At 38.4% G+C, this 23,123-nt stretch overlaps 1 protein-coding gene across 1 annotated transcript; it reads left to right on the top strand.

The window, feature by feature from the left end:
• Window positions 1–9,543: 9,543 nt before the first annotated feature.
• On the top strand, window positions 9,544–20,140 carry LOC113782366 (zinc finger MYM-type protein 1-like). The gene is made up of 4 exons (XM_027328258.1): window positions 9,544–9,735; window positions 18,299–18,903; window positions 19,021–19,076; window positions 19,167–20,140. Exons 1-4 carry the CDS (start codon window positions 9,544–9,546, stop codon window positions 20,138–20,140), a joined length of 1,827 nt encoding a protein of 608 aa, XP_027184059.1.
• The last annotated feature ends 2,983 nt before the right edge of the window (window positions 20,141–23,123 follow it).

The following is a 23,123-nucleotide window of genomic DNA, read 5'->3' as shown; positions in this document are numbered from 1 at the left end:
GGTTTAGGTCGAGTGTGATAAAGTACACCCTCGCCTAAGTACCCTTACATTCATATCAAAACACATAAGCAACTTATTCAAACAAACGGCCTGAGTACTTACACAAAGATCAAGTATAGCAAAAATGTGAAGATCAAGTCACGTATCCCCGCTAGTAGGCCCCACTGGCACCGTCTAACCCGTCACCGTCTGAAATAAAAGATCGTATCACATTATTCCACAAATGGCTACTAGAATGCATAAATCAAGCAAAACGGCAAAATTGGCGCACGCAAGCGCGGAAACGGCAAACGAAAACGTCTACGGCCGGCAACGGAAACGGCAGATTTGGCACCTAGAACCGTTTTGATCAAATTTCAGGCTACGGTTATCGGATCGAAGTGAATGAGGTACCGTTGCGAAGCTGAGAAGAAGAGCTACAACTTTCATGAAGACACCTCAAGATTGATCTCAATGAAACTAGGACAAAAATGCACAAAACAGTTCCAGCCATTTCATTTCGGGTTATCAAACAGGCCCTGTTTGAAAGACCATAACTCACGACTCAGAAATTGGAATCAACAAATTCCAAAGGCGTTAGAAAGATCATTTATAAGGCTATGACTTTTGTGTTTTGACCAAAAGCTGAATCAGGACAGAGCATAGGGAAAAATGGGCCCAAAGTTCCTGTCAGAACTGTCCAAATTCGAAGCCAGTTCTGACAACCGATCTTGTTTTGGTCATAACTGGGGCTACGGAACTCGGATTTGGATGCGCTTTATACCGTTTCGAAGCTAAGACCAAGATCTACATTTATTATGAAGGTATCAATACCCAGTTCGCACGTTATCAGGGCGAACCGAGCATGGTCAGAGGCCAAATTTGAAAATGTAACACAATCCAGTGTTCCAAACAGGAGAGATTGTTTTAGCCACAACTCAGGCTACACTGATCCGTTTGACCTGAAATTTTTCAGGCACATTAAGGACTTAATAGGCTACAACTTTCATGTTTTGAGAAACTTCTGAATCAGCACGAAGCATAAAGAAAAACAGAACTCAATTTCGGATTTGTGGACTGCCCTGTTTCCAGTTTTGCTGGTTTCGCGCGCCGCAACCGCACAATCCGTTTCTATGGTTCTCATACAAACTTTCTAGCCAAACTCAAACCAAACAATACTACCTATACTAGATTCTAAAATACCTAGCAATGGTCCGAAATTCCTTCCCCAAAATACCAAACACCAACCATAATCTAGATTCTAGTTCTACTAGTTCTTTACCAACTTCAAAACTCTAGCCAATCAAACCCTAACCTTTCAAGTTCTAACTAAACCACACAAATTTCCTCTTTACATTAGGGTTTCATAACCAAACCTGATTTTATTAAGAATTCACCATTCAAATGAATTATTTACACCATAAGTTCCATTATCAAGTCTAATCACCAACCCAATCAACTAAGAAAACCTATAACAAGAAGCCCTAATATCTCTTGGTTTGACCGAAATTTCAGCAGCAAAATAGCACCAAGATGAACCATTTAAACTCTATATAATCTCCATCTATATCATATAAGATCATAAAACAACAAAAACATCACTTTTCATGGATTCAAAACATAGTCATCAAGAGTTTAACTTTCAATCAAGATGGTTTACCTTCACACAAGCCTTGTTGGTGGTTAATCTACAACAATCAAGTGCTCAAGTTGTTACTCCAAGCTCCACAACCAAGATGAGTGGTTAAACTTGATCAAACTTGGAAGAAATTTTTCTCCTTCTTTTCCTCTCAAGGTTCGGCCCTCTCTCTCTCTATTTCTTTCTTATTTTTGTTGTTGAATAACTTGGCTTCTCTTGAATATTCTAGATATAAGCTTAGTCATAAGCCTAGTCAAGACATGAGAAGATATTTTCTTACCACCCAATCACATAAAAGTTCCCATTTTGCTCCTTTAACCCTTACACTTCAACTTACCTTTTATTCCACTCTTGCCCTTGAACATTTGAACTCCTTACAATTTACTCCATAGGACTTAAACTTAATCTAGTCCAATCTCATTAATCTTACTTAGTTTCTCTACTAAGCACTTTTCTATCTTAATCACCTATACTTAAACATACTTTATCCTGCATCAAAGCAATTAAACAACAACCTTTTGTCATAAGCAAAATTAGGGTTTTGAAACCCAACTTACGGTTTCTAAGACATTGCAACACTAGAGGTTTTGCTAGTTTAGGGTTTCTAACCTGCGTAAACCTACTTAACCTATGTAAAACAATTCAAATCCTATACGTACCTGCTTCAACACACACTAAAATAACTACCTTTAACTACAACTCGAACTTATATTTAACTTAGGATTTTCGAATTAGTCCCAAAACCTAATGTTACTGCCCAAATAACTCGCCTCGCCTCTTATCAAACTTAAGGGCTAATCGGGGTCTCACAAATCCTCCAAAAATAAAGAAAAGGTCAAGGCATCACTTTAATTAACAAATAACCACATGAAATGGAAATAAATACGAAATTGAATCACTCAAAGCATTCAAATTAACTAAGCAACCCATATTCATCAAATTGAAACAAACAAAGACCCATTTGAAAGAATTGAAGAAGTTCGAGGGATAAAATTCTTTTTATTATAAATATTAAGGGTCTGAAAGGAAATAAATTAAAGACTCAAGGTGAAACCCAGCCCAAACCAAAGCCAAAATTCTCACAAAATAAATGAAAAAACTATTTGTTACAATTAGACAAAAAAGATACTTAAAATTTTGCTAAAAACCCAAATCACAAATCATAATTCTATTAACAAATGTTAAACCTTCAAAAACATCATAAAATTCACTAAAAACCAATCCAAAAGTCACATTAAGTCATATCAAAGAAAGAAATAACATGTTAAGGGGACAGATTAATTAATTTTTCAATTTTTATGGGCCTTAGTAACATTAGATAGAAACTAAGGGGTCTAAGGCAACTTTTCTTTTTGATTTGCATGCAAACTACGTAGAAGAAGCTTCCCTTAATAGCATTTCGCATGCAATTTCTTTCTGCAACTTCATTTCGGGTTACTTGAATGCAATCTCCTTTCCATCCAAGGGCGGAGGGAAGGGGGCGGTTAAAACAAAAAATTTCTAAGTAAAATTTTTTTATTATTATGTTTTGCCCCCCCAAAAATTGATCAAAAAATTCACTTTGCCCCCCCCAAGGGCCCAAACAATAATGTTTGAAAGTTATTTGGACTTAGTTCAAATAACAGAGAATTGCCACTTTTCTTAACGGGCTTCATACAAGTGCAAAGAAAAGATAGCTAGTTAACCTGGCAATTGACTCTGCTACAGTTCTTCTTCCTAGAAAGTAGAAACGTCAAAATCTTCTCACCTTGTTCCGCAGAGATGTATCAAATCTGCTCAAATGATACATCATTAATTACTGGAATTGATCCTTGTGAGCTCACAAAGTCATGGCTTCTCATAATCTCATCGAGTAGAGACCATTAAAGGCTTGAAGAACTTTCTCCTGTGAAGACCTTCCTCCGCACATGGCTAAGAATTGTACCATTGCATTTTGCATGGTCTAGGTAATTTTTCTTTTAGCATTTGCTGAACGTGTATCTTTTTTTTTAGGAAGTAAAGGGGTTGTTTCATATTTTTGTATCATCAGAGCAGGTTAATGAATTAGACATTGGTTGCTTAAATTGACCTGTAAGTTGCAATGCCAGATAAACTAACACTGATCATCAATACCATTTCAGACTATTGTAGCTATTACCATTTACCAGGTTAGTTTGAAATTGCATTTATTTAGTTAAATGTGGGTGTAAAAAGTTCGCCCGCCAGTTGTTTGATGAATTGCTCGAGGGGGACTTGTATTGTTTTTCGTACTTGGCCTTCTGAATTCGGGTGATAAGCATTTATTTTAGTTGATTTTGAGACTGGTTTCCTTTTCCAATTTTCATCTAATTTTATTTTGAGGATCCTGTTGGCTTCCTTGGGTGATGGCCGGGCTTTTCAGTCAGGCTGAATGGCCAAAATTTGTAAGGGAATTAGGGAAACCAGTCTTTTGCATTGGTCAAATTCCCATCTCTATAGGCCATAACCAGCATTTCTCAATCAATTTTATTTCGATTACAGGTTGTTGTTTTGTTGCAAATATAGTGGTAATGGCCAACATGTCAGGACTCGCAAATTTTCTTATTTAAATTCTTATTTCGAGCTCATTTAATTATTCATTTGGCCAAGAGGAGGTCACAATAGACGAGATCAACCGAGGGAGACACCTCCAAGTGGCAGCCTGTGGCTCCTCAAGTTATTTGTGGTTATTGTCGCAAGCCTAACCATACAGAGAGTGAGTGCTGGAAGAAATCAGGAAAGCGTTTGTATTGTGGCAGCACTGAACATCAGATCGCGAACTGTCCGAGTATACCGAAAGAAGGAGGTAGTACTCAAAGGCTTGAAAAGTCAGCCGCAAAGCAGTCTAGTGCTGGAGGAAGTCGATCTAAAGCACCAGCTAGGGTTTATACATTAGGCTATCAACAGGTTTCAAATCCCGCTAAGGTTATTGGAGGTATGATTCTTGCTTCCTATTGTTTAATTAAGGTTCTAAGTAACCATAGTACGACACACACTTTTACAAAACCCGAGATTCATGAGATAGAATCAAAGTTTGACTACTAATTGGGTGAGTAGAAATTGTGAAAAATGGGTTGCAGAGTGTAAGTTATTAATTGACCTGATAAGCGTGACTATTAAGCGGTATGACTATTATCCTAAGTGTGAATTTCAAGAACTAATTCTCTTAAGGGGGAGAGGATGTGAGAACTCGCAAATTTTCTTATTTAAATTCTTATTTCGAGCTCATTTAATAATGTATTTGGCCAATTGCCTCGAATATTATTTTTTAACCTTTTTAGACCTAATTATATGGATCTATAGCTTAGTTATATTTTTAAAGTGACTTGTTTCACAATTTAATTTTTGGAAGCACGTTAAGTGAGAATAGTAAATGCGCGTTTGGAAGCAATAAACGAATTGAGAGTACAATGAGCTTGGAAAATTGGAAGACTTGTACATTAGTCTTGAAATAAGTATTTTCATGTTTAAGTGCTCGAGTATTAGTTAGTTACACTATTGTTATAAGAATTTCTTAGAAATTCCACTTTATCGCGCACAAATCGGAAGTACGCGTTTTCGCGTACGCGATTAACTGAGGGACCTTAGACCATTATTTTGGGACTACTTAGAGTGAATAATAATATGAATGAAAGTGCATTAGAGGTTTAGTGCACTAGTGCAACAAACTCGAGAGGAATCGAGCACGAAACGCGCTTGTGCGTGCGGGGAGAGAGTTGACTTTTGAGGCCACTTTAACCACACACTTAAGCTTCCTCAAGAAGCTTTTTCATCACCACACAACTCTCTCTCTCTTGCTCAAGACAGCCGAACCAAGGAAGAAGAAAAACAGCTCCAAATTCTTCTCCATTTCACCACTAAATCTTCACCAAATCACACCAAAATTCAACCACACTTTGCTAAGCACTTGGAGAACATCTTAAGCTACAAAAGAGCTTGCTTTCCACGGTTTTTCTTGGGCTAAGGAGGGCCGAAAGTTTCTATCTTGATCATCTAAGAAGGTAATGGACGATCAACCCATCAAACCTTGCATTATGGAAGTTATATTGCACGTATAAGCATATATATTCATGTGGGTAGCTTGATTCATGTTGGAAAATTGATGTGTGGGCTCTATAAACTCCCACTATGGTTGGATGGACTGATTTGATGAGTTATGATGTTATTAATGTTTGTTTAGTGCTAAAATTAGTAGAAATGAGTGATGGTTTGGATAGAAACTCAAAGGCAGTGAAGATGGAAAATTTTCCATTTCTGCCCCTGTGCATGCCGTGGGCCTTAGGGCAAAATTTTGTGGTTCTAATGACTTGTTTATGATATATATATGTTATATGAATGGTGTAGAAATTTTCATTGAAAAATAACATGATTTGGTTGGTCAATCGTAGTGATTTCAAAGCTTTAGTAAAACTGGAAAATTTTCCCGGATTGCCCAGGCAGTCCTTTTCTTTCGGCCATAACTTTTTACTCCGATGTCGAAATCGAGTGCTGTTTGTGGCACTGGAAAGTAGATATTCACATATTTCCAATGGTATAAAATGCACATTCTGATTCCACCTGAGTAGTCCATACCACTCATTTGAACGTGACTGTCCTGTTTCACGTCTACCATGGGAGCTCTGTTTTGAGCAGCGAATTGATGCTCAAATGTGAGCTAGCTGTGGACAGATTTTGAAAATGATTTCTTCTAAGGAATTGTAGCTTTATGAATCTAGTTTTCAACGCCACAAACCCCGCTCAATTCCAAGTTGAATTGAGTGAGTTGTGTCCAAAGTTCAAAACTGACTCAGGGATTGAAAACCCTTACTTTGGACTGATTTATAGCAAATGTTGCTTGGGACTTGATGTTGCGAAATTTTGGTGTTAATCACCTACCAAACACATCTTGGATGTTTCCTAGACAATGTCTACACAAATGAACCATGTTTAAGAGGTTTTTGTGGGCTAAATGTTTGAGAAAGGGAAAGCAAAAGTACAAGGCAGATTGCTTTGGAAATTCTTGAAACTTCAACAGTTTTGTTAACTGACTTTCCGTGCATATTTTTCCATGAAATTTGATAGAATAATAGACCTCATATGGTAGTATAATACTGCTAAATTTGGTGCCATTCCGAGTTCATTTCGATGCTCAAACAAAGTCCTAAATTTTGTAAATTGAACCTGGAAATTTGCCTAACCGTCTCAATTTTTCAGCAACTTTGAGCCACTATATCTTGGTGCTCAGAACTCCAATTCTTTTTCCGCTTGTTTTGTTTTAAACTTTGATTGGAACTCTAATTGAGTTTCAAATCTGAGAGGTTGGTTCAAATTCTTTGAATTTTACCAAATTTCGAAAGTTGGTGAAAAACCAACCTCAAAACTGTCTCGCAAGCCCAAAACAATAACTTTGAGCCAATTTTTGAATGCCTTCCGTTAGGAATCATGGGAAAGTGTATTCCAGGAACTTTTAGTACTTTGGTAGAATTTTCCAACGGTACCAAGTTTTCCAATTTTGGACCTACTGAGTGCAAGATCTGATTTTTCTAAGCTGACGCGCAAAGCTGAAATTTACCGATTTCTTAGAAAATGAAAATTTGAGAACTCGTCATTCCTTCTTGACGATAATTGGTCGCTTTAAACTCGATTTCATGAAGGAAATCAGTTTTTCTTGTGTTAATGAAACCTTACTTTTGAACCGTTTTTTTGAGTGGTTAAGGTTCTTGGTTTGAGGTATTGATTAGTCTGGATGAGTGTAACTCCTTTCTTGATTAATGCGTGATTATGAGAGAAAAATGCTTGTTAATTGCTTCAGGTACTCAAGCGAGTCTTGAAGAGAATCCCGAAGGGGACAACTAAAGATTTTTCTCGCTCGAATTACTTTGAATTGGTGAGTGTCAAGTGCATGACTTGTCGTGTTTACTTGATTTACTTGTTTATATATGTGAATATCACTTGATGAGAGGAGTGTGTACTTTATCGCACTCGCACTCCTTTACTCGAACTTTACTTGCATTAACTTGGTTTTCAAAATCGATTTGAGTGAATCTCGTCGACTAAAATATACTTGTTTTCTTGTGCATGTCGTGTTGTCGTGCGTGTCGTGCATGTCGTGCGTGTCGTATTGTCGGGTGGAGTGGACCTCCTCGACTTATGGGGACGCCCAATTCTCTTAGCCAATCTTGCAACTCGAGCAGGCATGGGCTTGGTCGAGAAGCTTGATAAATCAAGAGAATAACAAAACATAACTTGATCTTTTGAGATTTTGTTCGGCATACTCGTGGAGTATTGCCTTTTTCGTGCGTGTTCTAAAAATCAAAACTTCATCTCTTGAGATCTCGCTCGGCATACTTGACGAGTATCGCCTTTTTCGTGCGTGTTTGGTTACGGATCCGAGAGGACGGAATGTTGGCCGGAGGAAGTAATAAGTGAAGTTTCTACGGATATAATACCCACCCGGATGACAGAGTGTCATCACGAGGGGGTATCGGATCGAGCCGTGGCAAAGCAAGTGGAAAATAGCTCCTGAGAGCTCCTATATCCTTGAATTGTTTCTATTTACTTTTCTTGCTCGAATTGTAATTTACTTGAATATTAGGATTGTTACTTGGACAACGTGCTTGCATGTGTGTTTTCTTGGCCTCACGAGCAATTGCTCACCTCGTAAATTTGTTTTCCTTAATAGGAATGGATGGAGTGAAACTCGGTGGAACCCCTTTGGATGTACTTTTGTATTAGGGTTTCTAATGTAATCGACTAGACATTTTGGCTGTTGTATATATTTGGATAACTGATGTATTTTGAACTCGTGGTGCAAGACTTGGATATTCGATTATGGAAGCGACTTTTCCTTATTAGACAAGTACAAATTGTTGTATATTGTTAAGCTTGAATCGATTTGTCTCGAGTCCTGGCGAGAGCTAGGCAGGCGTTCCGCGGATACCCTTGGGTTCGCCCTTGGGAGAAGTGGGGGCGTCACCGTTGGTATCAGAGCTTAGGTTGCAGATCTTTGTAGAGGATCCAAGGCTTAAAAGTTTAGGATGCCGGACTGTGGGACTGGTTTTAAAGTTAAGTGACTGCTTGTAGGGATAAAAATCGGAGCCGCTTCGCGTGATTTTGGGCCAGGTGTTGTTATGGTCCTTACTATGTGAATGAGTAAAGGCCTAAGTACTCTTCTAGATCGTAAGCTGTGAATCATGAATGTGATAGGTATAAATCCTTTATGTTGATACTTGGGTAAGATTAGATATGTATGCTGGGTAGGAATTTCAAATGTGGTGATTTACTCTTGGGACTAGCCAGCTCGAGTTGTGAATTACCTTATTTCGGATTCTTGTACCCAAGTATTTAAGAGTTGAGGGCAATGCTAAGGACTTGAGATCTCCATTTGCGAGGAACAAGAACGGACTAATGTTTTGTGAGAGCAAGTGCAAGAGGTCAACGGATGTCTAGTTCATGTAGTGAGAGAAATGAGACATCAGACAGAAAATATTTTAACCGAGTGTGGGACAATATTGACTAGAGAGAAGTGGAATGTAGTTGAGCTTAAGAGAGATAGGTAGAGAAAGATTGATGGATGGTCCTATGTAACTCAATAGGATCCAAGTGTTTGGTATGAGTCGGAAAGGAACGAGAAAAATTAGACCCTTTTGACTGATGTAGTTAGAATTAGTTGGGATGATCCTAGTGCCAAGGCCATTGTATTTTTGTATGACTGTGTGGCCTACTTTCGAGGCACTTGACTTTACTTTAGTCGTATGTGACTAAAAGTACTTTTATGGCACTTGTGTACTATATTTTTGTAATTCCCCCATGACTTGCTAATTTTATGAATTTTAAAGTGTAAATACATATTAATTAATGTTATCTCGGATATTTTCAAGATCGGCTATTGTTTTAAGAAATTTCTCGTGTGACCACTTTTATTTCTTGCACTAGGCATCACTAGAATTATGGACGGACAAAGGAGTGGACGAGGTCGTGGGCGAGGGTCTAGGCAAGCCCACCCTCAAGGGGATGAACAAGGATCGGCAACTGGACCGACCCAAGGACAAGAGAATATAGAGGTTAACCAAATGGCTACTGCCGTTAATAGGATGACTGACATCCTAGAACGATTGGCTGAGAGACAGGGACCAGTGCCAGTTAACCAACCCAGGGGCTAGGATAGAGGAGAAGATAGAGCCTTGGAGAGGTTCCTTAAATTCAACCCGCCTAAGTTCACTGGTAAGCCTGATCCTGAGGTAGCGGAGAATTGACTAGAAAGAATGACTAACATTTTCGCCACCCTAGATTATGCGGAGGAAAGGCGAGTGACTTTTGCTGTTTTAAAGTTTAAGGGTGCAGCACGTGCTTGATGGGATATGATAAGGGGAAAATGGGAAAGAACACAAACTCCTTGGACCTGGGAAAACCTTTTAGGAGAATTTAATGAGAAGTTTCTCCCTCCCTTGGTTCAAGAGAAACGGGAGGACGAATTCATAAAAGTGAAGCAGGGGGGTTTAGTGTGGCCGAGTATGAAGGAAAATTTACTAAACTTTCTAGGTTCGCCCCAGAATTGGTAGCTGTTGAGAGGAGAAGGATATGGCGATTTGTACAGGGACTTAACGTAGAGATTCAAGAGGGGTTAGCTGCGGCCCAAATCTCTACTTTCACCGAAGCTGTAGAGAAGGTGCAGAGAGTCGAAAGTACAAGGCTGCAAGTTAAGGATTTTCATGCCAAGAAAAGGGGCACTTCTAGTCACCCTCTTGGACAAGCAGATAAGGGTGCCCCACCCTCTAAAAAGGAAAATGGAACGGGAGGAGTAGAGACATCTAGTACACAAAAAGGACTCTGTGACAGCCCCACCTTCCCCTAAGGCGAACCGAAGAGGTTAGCGGGCTGCTTGCCCAGCTCTCGCCAGGACTAACGAGCAGAAACACGCGATCTAAAATGCTTCGGGAAAATAAAACCGCGCTCGGACAAGCCAAAGTACCAAATAAAAAAAATGAAAAAAACGAAAGCGACATGAGTAGTGCCAGTCACAGAAGAATTCGGCCGGATTCCTAGCCGGATACCGGCCAGTGAGCAAAGCCGGATTTCCAAAAATTCCCAAAGCAATCCGGCCGACAACTGGCCGGATTCCTGGCCGGATTCAACCCAGACCGTTCCCGCCAAAAATTTTTCTTTTGTCGTTTGAAAGCCGAACCTGTCCGCAAAGCCAACCAAACATCAAAAACACACATACGGCTTGACATATAGCATTTACAAGCCAAAATGGCATACCAAAGTTATACAAAAGTTGATACATGCACGGTTCGCCAAATCAAAAGAGAAAACGGACCCAAAAGTACATTTAGGGTTTCAATCAATGAGCTATACAAAAGATATGTCCATCTAGCTCAATTCGGCAACCAACTATCAAAAGTCATTCCAAAAGTGTTTAATTCCTGTAAGGAAAACAAAAGGAAATAGAGTGAGCTTACGCCCAGTGAGATAATACCACTCAAGCAACCAAGTTCATATAAGCATCAAGCTTTTCATTCCAATACATCAAAAGTAAGCAAAGGCATACATCAATAGTGGTTATAAAAGGATACGGGCGGCTCTCAAGAGCCCTTTTCCTCGTTTGCATTCTTGATCGAACCTCATTGACTCTCCGTCAATGTTTCAAAGTAACCAACCGTAGACTCCACTTTACTTCCATTCCTTCCACCCAACATACCCCTACCGGGCCCGAACTCCAAACACTTGCACTGTGGTATTACTCGAGTATACCGGAATCGAGAGTCTCTCATACTACAAGATTCCATATAACAGTCCCCAAGGTTCATTAATTGGCACGACCAAGCCCTCGCCGGCTCGATTCAATCAACTACCAATGGGGTTGAGCTCAATGGTAACAATCATGGTCGTTGGATACTCATCCAAACGACACCAAGTCATGTACTTTCATTTCATGTAACATTCCAATAACAACAATGGTATAAGGCATATAAGTGAGAGTGATCAAGTACACCCTCACTTAAATCAATATCGAAGGTGCAATAAACATTCAACACATCAAGTTCAAGTATCAAAGCCATAGAGTAACACACAAGTGAGTAGTACACTCACCAAGCTTGAAAATGATATTTCATGCACCTCCGTCAAAGGAGCGTCGTGAACCACCGTCACGCCCTAAAACATGCAAACAAGTACAATGAGACTCGATAACGAGTCATAAACCAATGCCAAATACTACCAAAATAGGGTTCCATAAGCATACATAAGCATTAGAGGAAACCAGAAAAATCCGGAAATGGAGTTAAGTGTTAACCCAAAAAAAACAGTTTTTGACACCATTTTGCGGTTTTGGTACCAATGGCACTACGATTATCGGATGAAGGTAAAAGATACACCGTTTCGAAGCTAAGAGATAGGGTACAATGTTACAGAAGGTCACTCAGCCCAGTTTCGAGTGTAACCAGGTCAAAAATGCAATATACTACACTAGAACCGCAAAAATAGGTTCACTAATCGCATTCTGGTGCAAACATCATAAATCAGGCTACCTAAGTCCAAATCCAGTAATTCCAAAGCCATACGAAAGCTAAGATACAAGGATACATTTCATCAGAAGACCTGAACAACCAATTCCGAAGTATTCCCAACCAAAATAACCAATTACAGACGCAACTATCAAATTCGGGTAAAACCAGGGCAGCAAGGGTAATTCCATCTTTTCTCAAGCTACACTACTCCGATTGACCTGAAATTTTACAGGCATCTCTAAAATATCATTCCATACAACTTTCATGTTTTAACCCAAAGCCAATTCGGCCTCTAACTATGAGCTACAGTGCCGGGCAGAATGAAGAACAATGAAACCCTAACTTTTCAATTTTCTTTCCAAAACAGAAATTGCTTGCAATTAACCACTTTTTCCACCTTCTAGCTTCCTTAAATATCATTTCCAATCATCATACATGACCACATAATCATATTCATATGAAAACAGAAAAATCCCCAATAATTATAAAACTTCACCAATTCAACCAAAAATCAAGATATAATCCATAAAATTGCCTCTTATACCACCACCAATCATGAATTAAACATCATTAGAGGGAGGAGAGAGGTCCTTCACTACTCACCTTAGTAATAAAAGAGAGAGAGCAATTAGACACCTTAGCTTTCCAATCAACTTCACCAATCACCTCACCAACCCTAAGTGAAGAGGTTTTATGGAACAAAAGTAAGTTTAAGTGGTTGTTTTGATGGATTTGAGCTAAATGGAAGCAAGAACTTGGAGAGTTTTCTTTCTTTCTTTCTTGAAGTTGGCCGGCCAAGGAGAAGAAGAAAATGGTGAAATTTTGGTAATTTTTGTGATTTATTTGGTCAAATGGTAAAAGGTGAATAGTGGTCATCAAGTCCAACCACTCTCTAAGTGACACTTGTCACTATAATTAATGCATCTCTATCACTTTGTTTCCTCTCTCACCAATCCAAATAGCAACCTCTAATTATCTGTTAGCACCCGATAATTTAAACCCAGTATCCGAAACTTAACCTAGTTGGCCGAATTTTTCCGAACTTCCCGCACTAGCGGGTCCCACGTCCGATATATACTCTTAATTTCTCAAAAACTATTCGATACTAGAAAAATCATCTAAAAACTATATCTGCTCCTTAAAAGTATCTAGAAATTTTCCTAATCACGAAAATGCAGAAAACAAGCCATTGAATATAATAAAACCTAGGAAATGGAAAAATTACGGGTTCTCACAGACTCAATCAAGAGGAGGCCACAACGGACGAGATCAACCGAGGAAGACACCTCCAAGTGGTCAGCCTGTGGCTCCTCAAGTTATTTGTGGTTATTGTCGCAAGCCTAACCATACAGAGAGTGAGTGCTGGAAGAAATCAGGAAAGTGTTTGTATTGTGGCAGCACTGAACATCATATCGCGAACTGTCCGAGTATACCGAAAGAAGGAGGTAGTACTCAAAGGCTTGAAAAGTCAGCCGCAAAGCAGTCTAGTGCTGGAGGAAGTCGATCTAAAGCACCAGCTAGGGTTTATACATTAGGCTATCAACAGGTTTCAAATCCCGCTAAGGTCATTGGAGGTATGATTCTTGCTTACTATTGTTTAATTAAGGTTCTAGTAACCATAGTACGACACACACTTTTACAAAACCCTAGATTCATGAGATAGAATCAAAGTTTGACTACTAATTGGGTGAGTAGAAATTGTGAAAAATGGGTTGCAGAGTGTAAGTTATTGATTGACCTGATAAGCGTGACTATTAAGGGGTATGACTATTATCCTAAGTGTGAATTTCGAGGACGAAATTCTCTTAAGGGGGAGAGGATGTGAGGACTCGCAATTTTTTTTATTTAAATTCTTATTTCGAGCTCATTTAATTATTTATTTGGCCAATTACCCCGAATATTATTTTCTAGCCTTTTTAGACCTAATTATATGGATCTATAGCTTAGTTATATTTTTAAAGTGACTTGTTTCACAATTTAATTTTTGGAAGCTCGTTAAGTGAGAATAGTGAATGCGCGTTTGGAAGCAATAACCGAATTGAGAGTACAATGAGCTTGGAAAATTGGAAGACTTGTACATTAGTCTTGAAATAAGTATTTTCATGTTTAAGTGCTCGAGTATTAGTTAGTTACACTATTGTTATAAGAATTTCTTAGAAATTTCACTTTATCGCGCACAAATCGGAAGTACGCGTTTTCGCGTACGTGATTAATTGAGGGACCTTAGACCATTATTTTGGGACTATTTAGAGTTAATAATAATAATATGAATGAAAATGCATTAGAGGTTCAGTGCACTAGTGCAACAAACTCGAGAGGAATCGAGCACGAAACGCGCTTGTGCGCGCGGGGAGAGAGTTGACTTTTGAGGCCACTTTAACCACACACTTAAGCTTCCTCAAGAAGCTTTTTCATCACCACACAACTCTCACTCTCTTGCTCAAGGCAGCCGAACCAAGGGAGAAGAGAAACAGCTCCAAATTCTTCTCCATTTCACCACTAAATCTTCACCAAATCACACCAAAATTCAACCACACTTTGCTAAGCACTTGGAGAACATCTTAAGCTACAAAAGAGCTTGCTTTCCACGGTTTTTCTTGGGCTAAGGAGGACCGAAAATTTCTGTCTTGATCATCTAAGAAGGTAATGGACGATCAACCCATCAAACCTTGCATTATGGAAGTTATATTGCACATATAAGCATATATGTTCATGTGGGTAGCTTGATTCATGTTGAAAAATTGATGTGTGGGCTCTATAAACTCCCACTATGGTTGGATGGACTGATTTGATGAGTTATGATGTTATTAATGTTTGTTTAGTGGTTAAATTAGTAGAAATGAGTGATGGTTTGGATAGAAACTCAAAGGGAGTGAAGATGGAAAATTTTCTATTTCTGCCCCTGTACATGCCGTGGGCCCTAGGGCAAACTTTTGTGGTTCTAATGACTTTTTTATGATGTATATATGTTATATGAATGGTGTAGAAAGTTTCATTAAAAAATAACACGATTTGGTTGGTCAATCGTAGTGATTTCAAAGCTTTAGTAAAACTGGAAAATTTTCCCGGATTGCCCATGTAGTCCTTTTCTTTCGGCCATAACTTTTTACTCCGATGTTGAAATCGAGTCCCGTTTGTGGCACTGGAAACTAGACATTCACATATTTCCAATGGTATAAAATTCACATTCTGATTCCACCTGAGTAGTCCATACCAATCGTTTGAACATGACTGTCCCGTTTCACGTCTACCATGGGAGCTCTGTTTTGAGCAGCGAATTGATGCTCAAATGTGAGCTAGCTGTGGACAGATTTTGAAAATGATTTCTTCTAAGGAATTGTATCTTTATGAATCTAGTTTTCAATGCCATAAACCTTGCTCAATTCCAAGTTGAATTGAGTGAGTTGTGGCCAAAGTTCGAAACTGACTTAGGGATTGAAAACCCTTACTTTGGACTGATTTATAGCAAATGTTGCTTGGGACTTGATGTTGCGAAATTTTGGTGCTAATCACCTACCAAACACATCTTGGATGTTTCCTGGACAATGTCTACACAACTGAACCATGTTTAAGAGGTTTTTGTGTGCCAAATGTTTGAGAAAGGGAAAACAAAAGTACAAGGCAGATTGCTTTGGAAATTCTTGAAACTTCAACAGTTTTGTTAACTGACTTTCCGTGTATATTTTTCCATGAAATTTGATAGAGGAATAGACCTCATATGGTAGTATAATACTGCTAAATTTGGTGCCATTCTGAGTTCATTTCGATGCTCAAACAAAGTCCTAAAGTTTGTAAATTGAACCTGGAAATTTGCCTAACCATCTCAATTTTTCAGCAACTTTGAGCCACTATATCTTGGTGCTCAGAACACCAATTCTTGTTCCGCTTGCTTTGTTTTAAACTTTGATTGCAACTCTAATTGAGTTTCAAATCTGAGAGGCTAGTTCAAATTCTCTGAATTTTACCGAATTTCCAAAGTTGGCAAAAAACTAACCTCAAAACTGTCTCGCAAGCCTAAAACAATAACTTTGAGCCAATTTTTGAATGCTTTCCGTTAGGAATCATGGGAAAGTGTATTCTAGGAACTTTTAGTACTTTGGAAAAAGTTTCCAACGGTACCAAGTTTTCCAATTTTGGACCTATTGAGTGCAAGATCTGATTTTTCTAAGTTGACGCACAAAGCTGAAATTTACCGATTTCTTAGAAAATGAAATTTTGAGAACTCGTCATTCCTTCTTGACGATAATTGGTCACTTTAAACTCGATTTCATGAAGGAAATCAGTTTTTCTTGTGTTAATGAAACCTTACTTTTGAACCTTTTTTTTGAGTGGTTAAGGTTCTTGGTTTGAGGTATTGATTAGTCTGGATGAGTGTAACTCCTTTCTTGATTAATGCGTGATTATGAGAGAAAAATGCTTGTTAATTGCTTCAGGTACTCAAGCGAGTCTTGAAGAGAATCCCGAAGGGGACAACTAAAGATTTTTCTCGCTCGAATTACTTTGAATTGGTGAGTGCCAAGTGCATGACTTGTCGTGTTTACTTGATTTACTTATTTATATATGTGAATATCACTTGATGAGACGAGTGTGTACTTTATCGCACTCGCTCTCCTTTACTCAAACTTTACTTGCATTAACTTGGTTTTCAAAGTCGATTTGAGTGAATCTCGTCGACTAAAATATACTTGTTTTCGTGTGCATGTCGTGTTGTCGTGCGTGTCGTGCATGTCGTGCGTGTCGTGTTGTCGGGTGGAGTGAACCTCCTCGACTTATGGGGACGACAAATTCTCTTAGCCAATCTTGCAACTCGAGCCGGCATGGGCTTGGTCGAGAAGCTTGATAAATCAAGAGAATAACAAAACACAACTTGATCTTTTGAGATCTTGCTCGGCATACTCATGGAGTATTGCCCTTTTCGTGCGTGTTCTAAAAATCAAAACTTGATCTCTTGAGATCTCGTTCGGCATACTTGACGAGTATCGCCTTTTTCGTGCGTGTTTGGTTTCGGATCCGAGAGGGTGGAATGTTGGTCAGAGGAAGTAATAAGTGAAGTTTCTATGGATATAATACCCATCCGGATGACGGAGTGTCATCACGAGGAGGTATCGGATCGAGCCGTGGCGAAGCAAGTGGAAAATAGCTCCTGAGAGCTCCTATATCCTTGAATTGTTTCTGTTTACTTTTCTCGCTCAAATTGTAATTTACTTGAATATTGGGATTGTTACTTGGACAACGTGCTTGCATGTGTGTTTTCTTGGCCTCACGAGCAATTGCTCACCCCGAAGATTTGTTTTCCTTAACAGGAATGGATGGAGTGAAACTCGGTGGAACCCCTTTGGATGTACTTTTGTATTAGGGTTTCTAATGTAATCGACTAGACATTTTGGCTGTTGTATATATTTGGATAACTAATGTATTTTGAACTCGTGGTGCAAGACTTGGATATTCGATTATGGAAGCGACTTTTCCTTATTAGACTAGTACAAATTGTTGTATATTGTTAAACTTGAATCGATTTGTCTCGAGTCCTGGCGAGAGCTGGGCAGGCGTTCCGCGGATACCCTTGAGTTCGCCCTTGGGAGAAGTGGGGGTGTCACACAACAGGACAATTGATCCTTTTTTCAAGAAAAGACGTCTAGAAACAAGTGGAAGTGGTGAAACTCCTTGTCCTCTTTGTGATTCTTCTCCTAAGCATCAAACAAAGAAATTTTGTAGAGCTGAATCATTAGAGTTTGATATTTCATCCATGGAACGTGATCCTGGAAAGCGAAAATCCATTTGGGAATATCTAGAGCATTAAAGGGATGAGGTACGAAGAGCATATATTAAGTTTGGGCCATACCAACCTGAGCTTCTGATTGAATCAATGGTTGTTGACAAGAAGGGCCGACGTTTCCTTTTCTCTTGGTATAAATTGTTTCCAGATTGGTTGGAATTTTCTCCAACAAAGAATGCTGCCTTTTGTCTTCCTTGCTCACTTTTTTCCAAGCCAACGGACCGTTTTGGATCAATGGCCTTCACAACTAGTGGATTTTGATCATGGAAGAAGGTAAATGATGGAAAACATTGTGCTTTTTTAAATCACATTGGAAAAGATCCTAACTCATCACACAAAGTGGCAATGCAATGCTATCATGATTTGGGAAACTCATTGCAACATCTTGATAAAATTATTGAGAAGCAAAATTCTGAGTAGGTTGCAAAAAATCGGTTGCAACTTCAAGTTTCCATAGATGCTGCAAAATGGTGTGCATTTCAAGTGGTGGCTTTTAGGGGTCATGATGAAAGTTTAGATTCTAACAATCGAGGTAATTTTATTGAGTTGATCAAGCATGTGTCTTCTTATAATGAAAAAGTGGCTGCTGTGGTCCTTGATAATGCTCCTCGAAATGCATCTTATACTTCTCCTACGATCCAAAAGGAGATATTGTCCATTGGGTCGAGCAAGATACAAAAGTATATTCGAGAGGAGATTAGTAATTCAAAATTTTCTATACTTGTTGATGAGGCTCAAGATAGATCAAAAAGAGAGCCAGTGGCTATTGTTCTTAGATTTGTGGACAAGCAAGGCTATATTCGAGAGAGGTTTTTTGACATTGTTCATGTGCACAAAACCAATTCCTTGACTTTGAAGAAGGAGATATGTGATGTCCTTTCTCGCCATAATCTTAGTGTGCAAAACATTTGTGGCCAAGGATATGATGGAGCTAGTAACATGCGTGGAGAATGGAATGGACTGCAAGCATTATTTATTCAGGAGTGCCCCTATGCATATTATATTCACTGTTTTGCTCATCGACTGTAATTAACATTGGTAGCAACATCTCAAGAGCTAATTCCTGTGGAACAATTCTTTACATACTTATCTCTTCTTATAAATTTAATTTCATCTTCTTGCAAACTGGTGGACCAACTTAGAGTTGCTAGAGCAACTAGAATTGCTGAATTGATTGCTATTGATGAACTTGAGACTGGTACGGGTCAAAATCATATTGGTACCTTAAAATGGCCAGGGACTACAAGATGGGGGTCTCATTTTAGTTCTATCTGTAGCTTATTCACAGAATATGAAGACATTTGCTCTGTCCTAATTGATGTTATCAATTATGGAAATACATCAACTCAAAGAAGTGAAGCTGACAGAGTTTACGATTTCATGACATCCTTTGATTTTGTTCTTGTTATGCATATGATGAGGGACATTTTAGGATTTGCACAAGTACTTTCTCAAGCTTTACAATGCAAATCTCAAGATATTTTGAATGCCCTTAAATTGGTTTCAATAACAAAGGATCGACTTCAAAGTTACAGAGATAATGGATGGAATGAATTGTTCACCAATGTAAAGGCATTTTGTGATGCACGAAATACAGAGATGCCTGATATGAATGTCATTTATAAAGCAGGTCGAGGAAGAATTCAAAAACAAAATGATCCAATTACCATGGAGCATCACTACAGGATTGATGTGTTTTTGGCAACGGTTGATTCTCAAATACTTGAAATGAAGAATAGGTTTAAGGAAGATGTAATAGAGTTGCTTATTCTTAGTTCAGCATTGCACCCCAAAGATAATTTTCATGCTTTCAATATTGAACAAATTTGTCAACTTACAAACAGGTTTTATTCAGCTGACTTCACAGATCAAGAGAAGTTGCACTTAAGAACTCAATTAGAGCTTTTCCAGATTGAGTTTTCCTGTAATTCTCAGCTTCATAATTTGTCATCACTTCAGGAGTTGTGCCAAGTGTTAGCAAAGACAAGAAAGTCAATGTGCTATACTCTTATTGATAGATTGATTCGTCTTATTTTGACTCTTCCTGTTTCAACAGCTACAACAGAGCGTGCATTTTCTGCTATGAAAATCATCAAGACTTGTTTGCGTTCTAGGATGGAGGAAGACTTTCTTGCCAACTCTATGATAATGTATATTGAGAAAGAAATTGCTAGAACTTTTGATATAAATTCAATCATTGATGACTTTGATAAAATTAAAAGTCGTCTTGCACAATTTCATATGTCCCACACAGTCAAATAGATTTGTAAATATGATGATATTTTTGTATATGTGAAGCATATAAGTAATTTTCATTCTATATAAGGTTGTTTCTAATCTTGTGGTATATATGTTCACATTATTTTTTTTGTAAATATATTTTACTTTCATTTGTGATGCCCCCACTTCTCCCAGGGGCGAACCCAAGGGTATCCGCGGGACGCCTGCCCAGCTCTCGCCAGGACTCGGTACAAATTCAATTCAAACTTAAAATCTAATACTAACAATAAAAATCAGAATAAAAGTACGAAGTCATTTCCATACGTAAATATTCAGTCTTACATCACAATTTCAAACCTACAATTACTTTTCCCAAAATATACAACTTCCAAAAGTTGTCTAAACAATTGCATTCAAAATTCTAATCAATTGAGCCATCAAGTAAGCTTCTTCATAATTCCTTCCATTTCAGCTCCTGTTAAGGAAAACAAATCTAACGGGCTGAGCGGATGCTCGTGAGGCCAAGAAAACATGCAAGACAAGTAGTTCAATAACAATAACACTTACACAATAATAGAAACTGTAACATTCGAGTAGTTCACAATTTATAATAAACACACTTGAGTAGGGTGCAGGAGTAGGATGCAGGAGCTCTCAGGAGTTAATTTTTCAATTGATTTGCCCCAGGTTCAATTCAATACATTATTGTGATGACACCCCGTCACCTGGGTAAGTAATTAAATTCGTAGCACTTCACTTATTCAATTTATGTTTCTGAGACGACTTGAGAGGTACCTCCCACCAAATCGGTGTGGTACTTGCTATCGTTCAGGGGTTTAGGGTACTGAGACGATTCGAGAGGTACCTCCCACCCGAATCGGTGTGGTACTTACTATCATTCAGAAGTCGATGAGACATCACTCTAATCGACTAAGAATGCTTTGTGGTTCTGAGACGATTCGAGAGGTACCTCCCACCCGAATCGGTGTGGTACTTACTATCGTTCAGAGGTCGATGAGACATCGCTCCAATCGACTTATGCAGCCATAGCATATTTTCCGAAGTCAAGTCATGTCAGGTCAAGCAATTCAAGTCAGGTCAAGCGATTCAATTTAGGTCAAACACGAGTCACTTATTTCAAATGAGAACGAGTATGGTAAGGTACACACTCGACTCCATTTCCAAAATTTCAAGTCATTGATATCAAGTAAGCACGTATCAAGTTCACAGGATTTCAACTATTCATGCACTAATAATAATCGAGCACGTAATATCCATGTACAATTGTCAATCATATTCATTCATATATTAAGTATCACGTAGTTACACGAGAAAGAGGACGAGGGCAATAAAGTACACCCTCGCCTTGGTAAGTTTACGTATCATGTATAACACTCGTACGACTAATATCTCAATCACATAAGCATGTAACATGCACTTGACACTCACCAAGTAAACAAGAAGAAAAGTCTCTTTGAGTTCAAGTGTCCACCGTGGGATCCTCTTGAAGGTCCTCGCACGAGCCTGAGTAATTAATAATGATTCATCACTCATAAACCCCAATTATCGAAGAAGATTGCACTAGTGCACAACCTAAGGAAATCTCATGAAAATGAACCCTAATTATTCGTAAATCGAGGCTCAAAGATGGGGTTTTAAAATACAAGAGTAGTTGAGTTTTCATCTTTGAAATCAGGTATAAAACGTTCAAGTAATTTCGAAGGAAAAAGGAGAATTCGAAAAGCTCCATTTCCTTAAGATTCGGAAATTTTAGTTTTGATACGAGATCTTTGAAAAATCGTATCTCACTCTTTACAAGTCCAAAATTGGAAAACTTGGTACCGTTGGAATCCTCTTCCAAAGTACTAAAAGTTCCTAGAATACACTTTTCCATGATTCCAAACGGAAAGTATTCAAAAATTAGCTCAAAGTTGCTGTTTTGGGCATTGAAGACAGGTTTAGGTTGGTTTTTGGCCAACTTTGAAAATTCGGTAAAATTCACACAGTACAAACCAGCCTCTGAAATTTGTCACTCAATTAGTTTTGTAAACAAGGTTTAAAACACAACAAGCAGATCAAGAATCGGAGTTTTGAGCACCAAGATATGGTAGCTCAAAGTTACTAGAATTTCCTTGATAAACAAGGGTTTTCCCAACTCAACTCATGAACTTTGGAAGTTTAGTTGAGCAGCGAAACGGACTCGGAATAGTGTTAAATTTAGCAGTATAATACTACCATATAGGGACTATTTCTCTGTAAAATTTCGTAGAAAAATACATACGGAAAGATGGTTAACAAAACCACTAGAGTTCTAAGGAGTTCCAAGGCAAATCTGCCTTGGACTTCCATTTTGCCGTTTTCAAGCATTTGGCCAAGGAAAATCCCTCAAACATGGATCATTAGTGTAGAAAAGGTCTAATATTCATCCAATATGTGTGTGGTAGGTGGTTTACACCAAGAATTTCGAATAACAAGTCCCAAACCAAGATTAGTTAAGGATCAGTCCAAAATGAAGAATTCCATCACTAAGTCAGTTTCAAACTTTGGTCACAAATCACTCAATTCAACTTTGAATTGAGCGTGGTTGGTGGAATTGGAAAATAAATTCATAAAGCTACAATTTCTTAGAAGAAACCATTTTCAAAATCCGTTCATAACTAGCCCGCATTTGAGCATCAAGTTGTAGTTCATGTTCTGCCCTGTAGTGAACCAACGAAACAGGACAGCAATTTTTAAATGAATGGTTTGGCTCACTCAAGTGGAACCAGGACGTGCATTTTATACCAATAGAAATCTAGGGATGTCTAGTTTCCAGTGCCACAAACGATACTCGATTCTGACATCGGAGTAAGAAGTTATAACCAAAACAAGATGACTGCCTGGGCAATCCGGGAAAATTTCCAATTCTGCCAAACTTTGGAAATCAATACATTTGACCAACCAAATCATGTTATTTTTCAATGAAACTTTCTACACCATCCATATAACATATATATATATATATATCACAAACAAGCCATTAGAT

This window comes from Coffea eugenioides, chromosome 9 (genome assembly GCF_003713205.1).
Source record: "Coffea eugenioides isolate CCC68of chromosome 9, Ceug_1.0, whole genome shotgun sequence".
Taxonomy (NCBI): domain Eukaryota; kingdom Viridiplantae; phylum Streptophyta; class Magnoliopsida; order Gentianales; family Rubiaceae; genus Coffea; species Coffea eugenioides.
The sequence above is the reverse complement of the archived record's forward strand: the minus strand, read 5'-3'. Positions and strand labels throughout refer to the sequence as shown.

Coding starts and splice junctions, on each gene's coding strand:
- LOC113782366 (XM_027328258.1), top strand. CDS start 9,544: ATGGACGGACAAAGGAGTGGACGAGGTCGTGGGCGAGGGTCTAGGCAA. Junction 9,736..18,298: donor AGAGACAGGGACCAGTGCCA/GTTAACCAACCC, acceptor AATTCTGAGTAG/GTTGCAAAAAATCGGTTGCA. Junction 19,077..19,166: donor TATTGATGAACTTGAGACTG/GTACGGGTCAAA, acceptor GCTTATTCACAG/AATATGAAGACATTTGCTCT.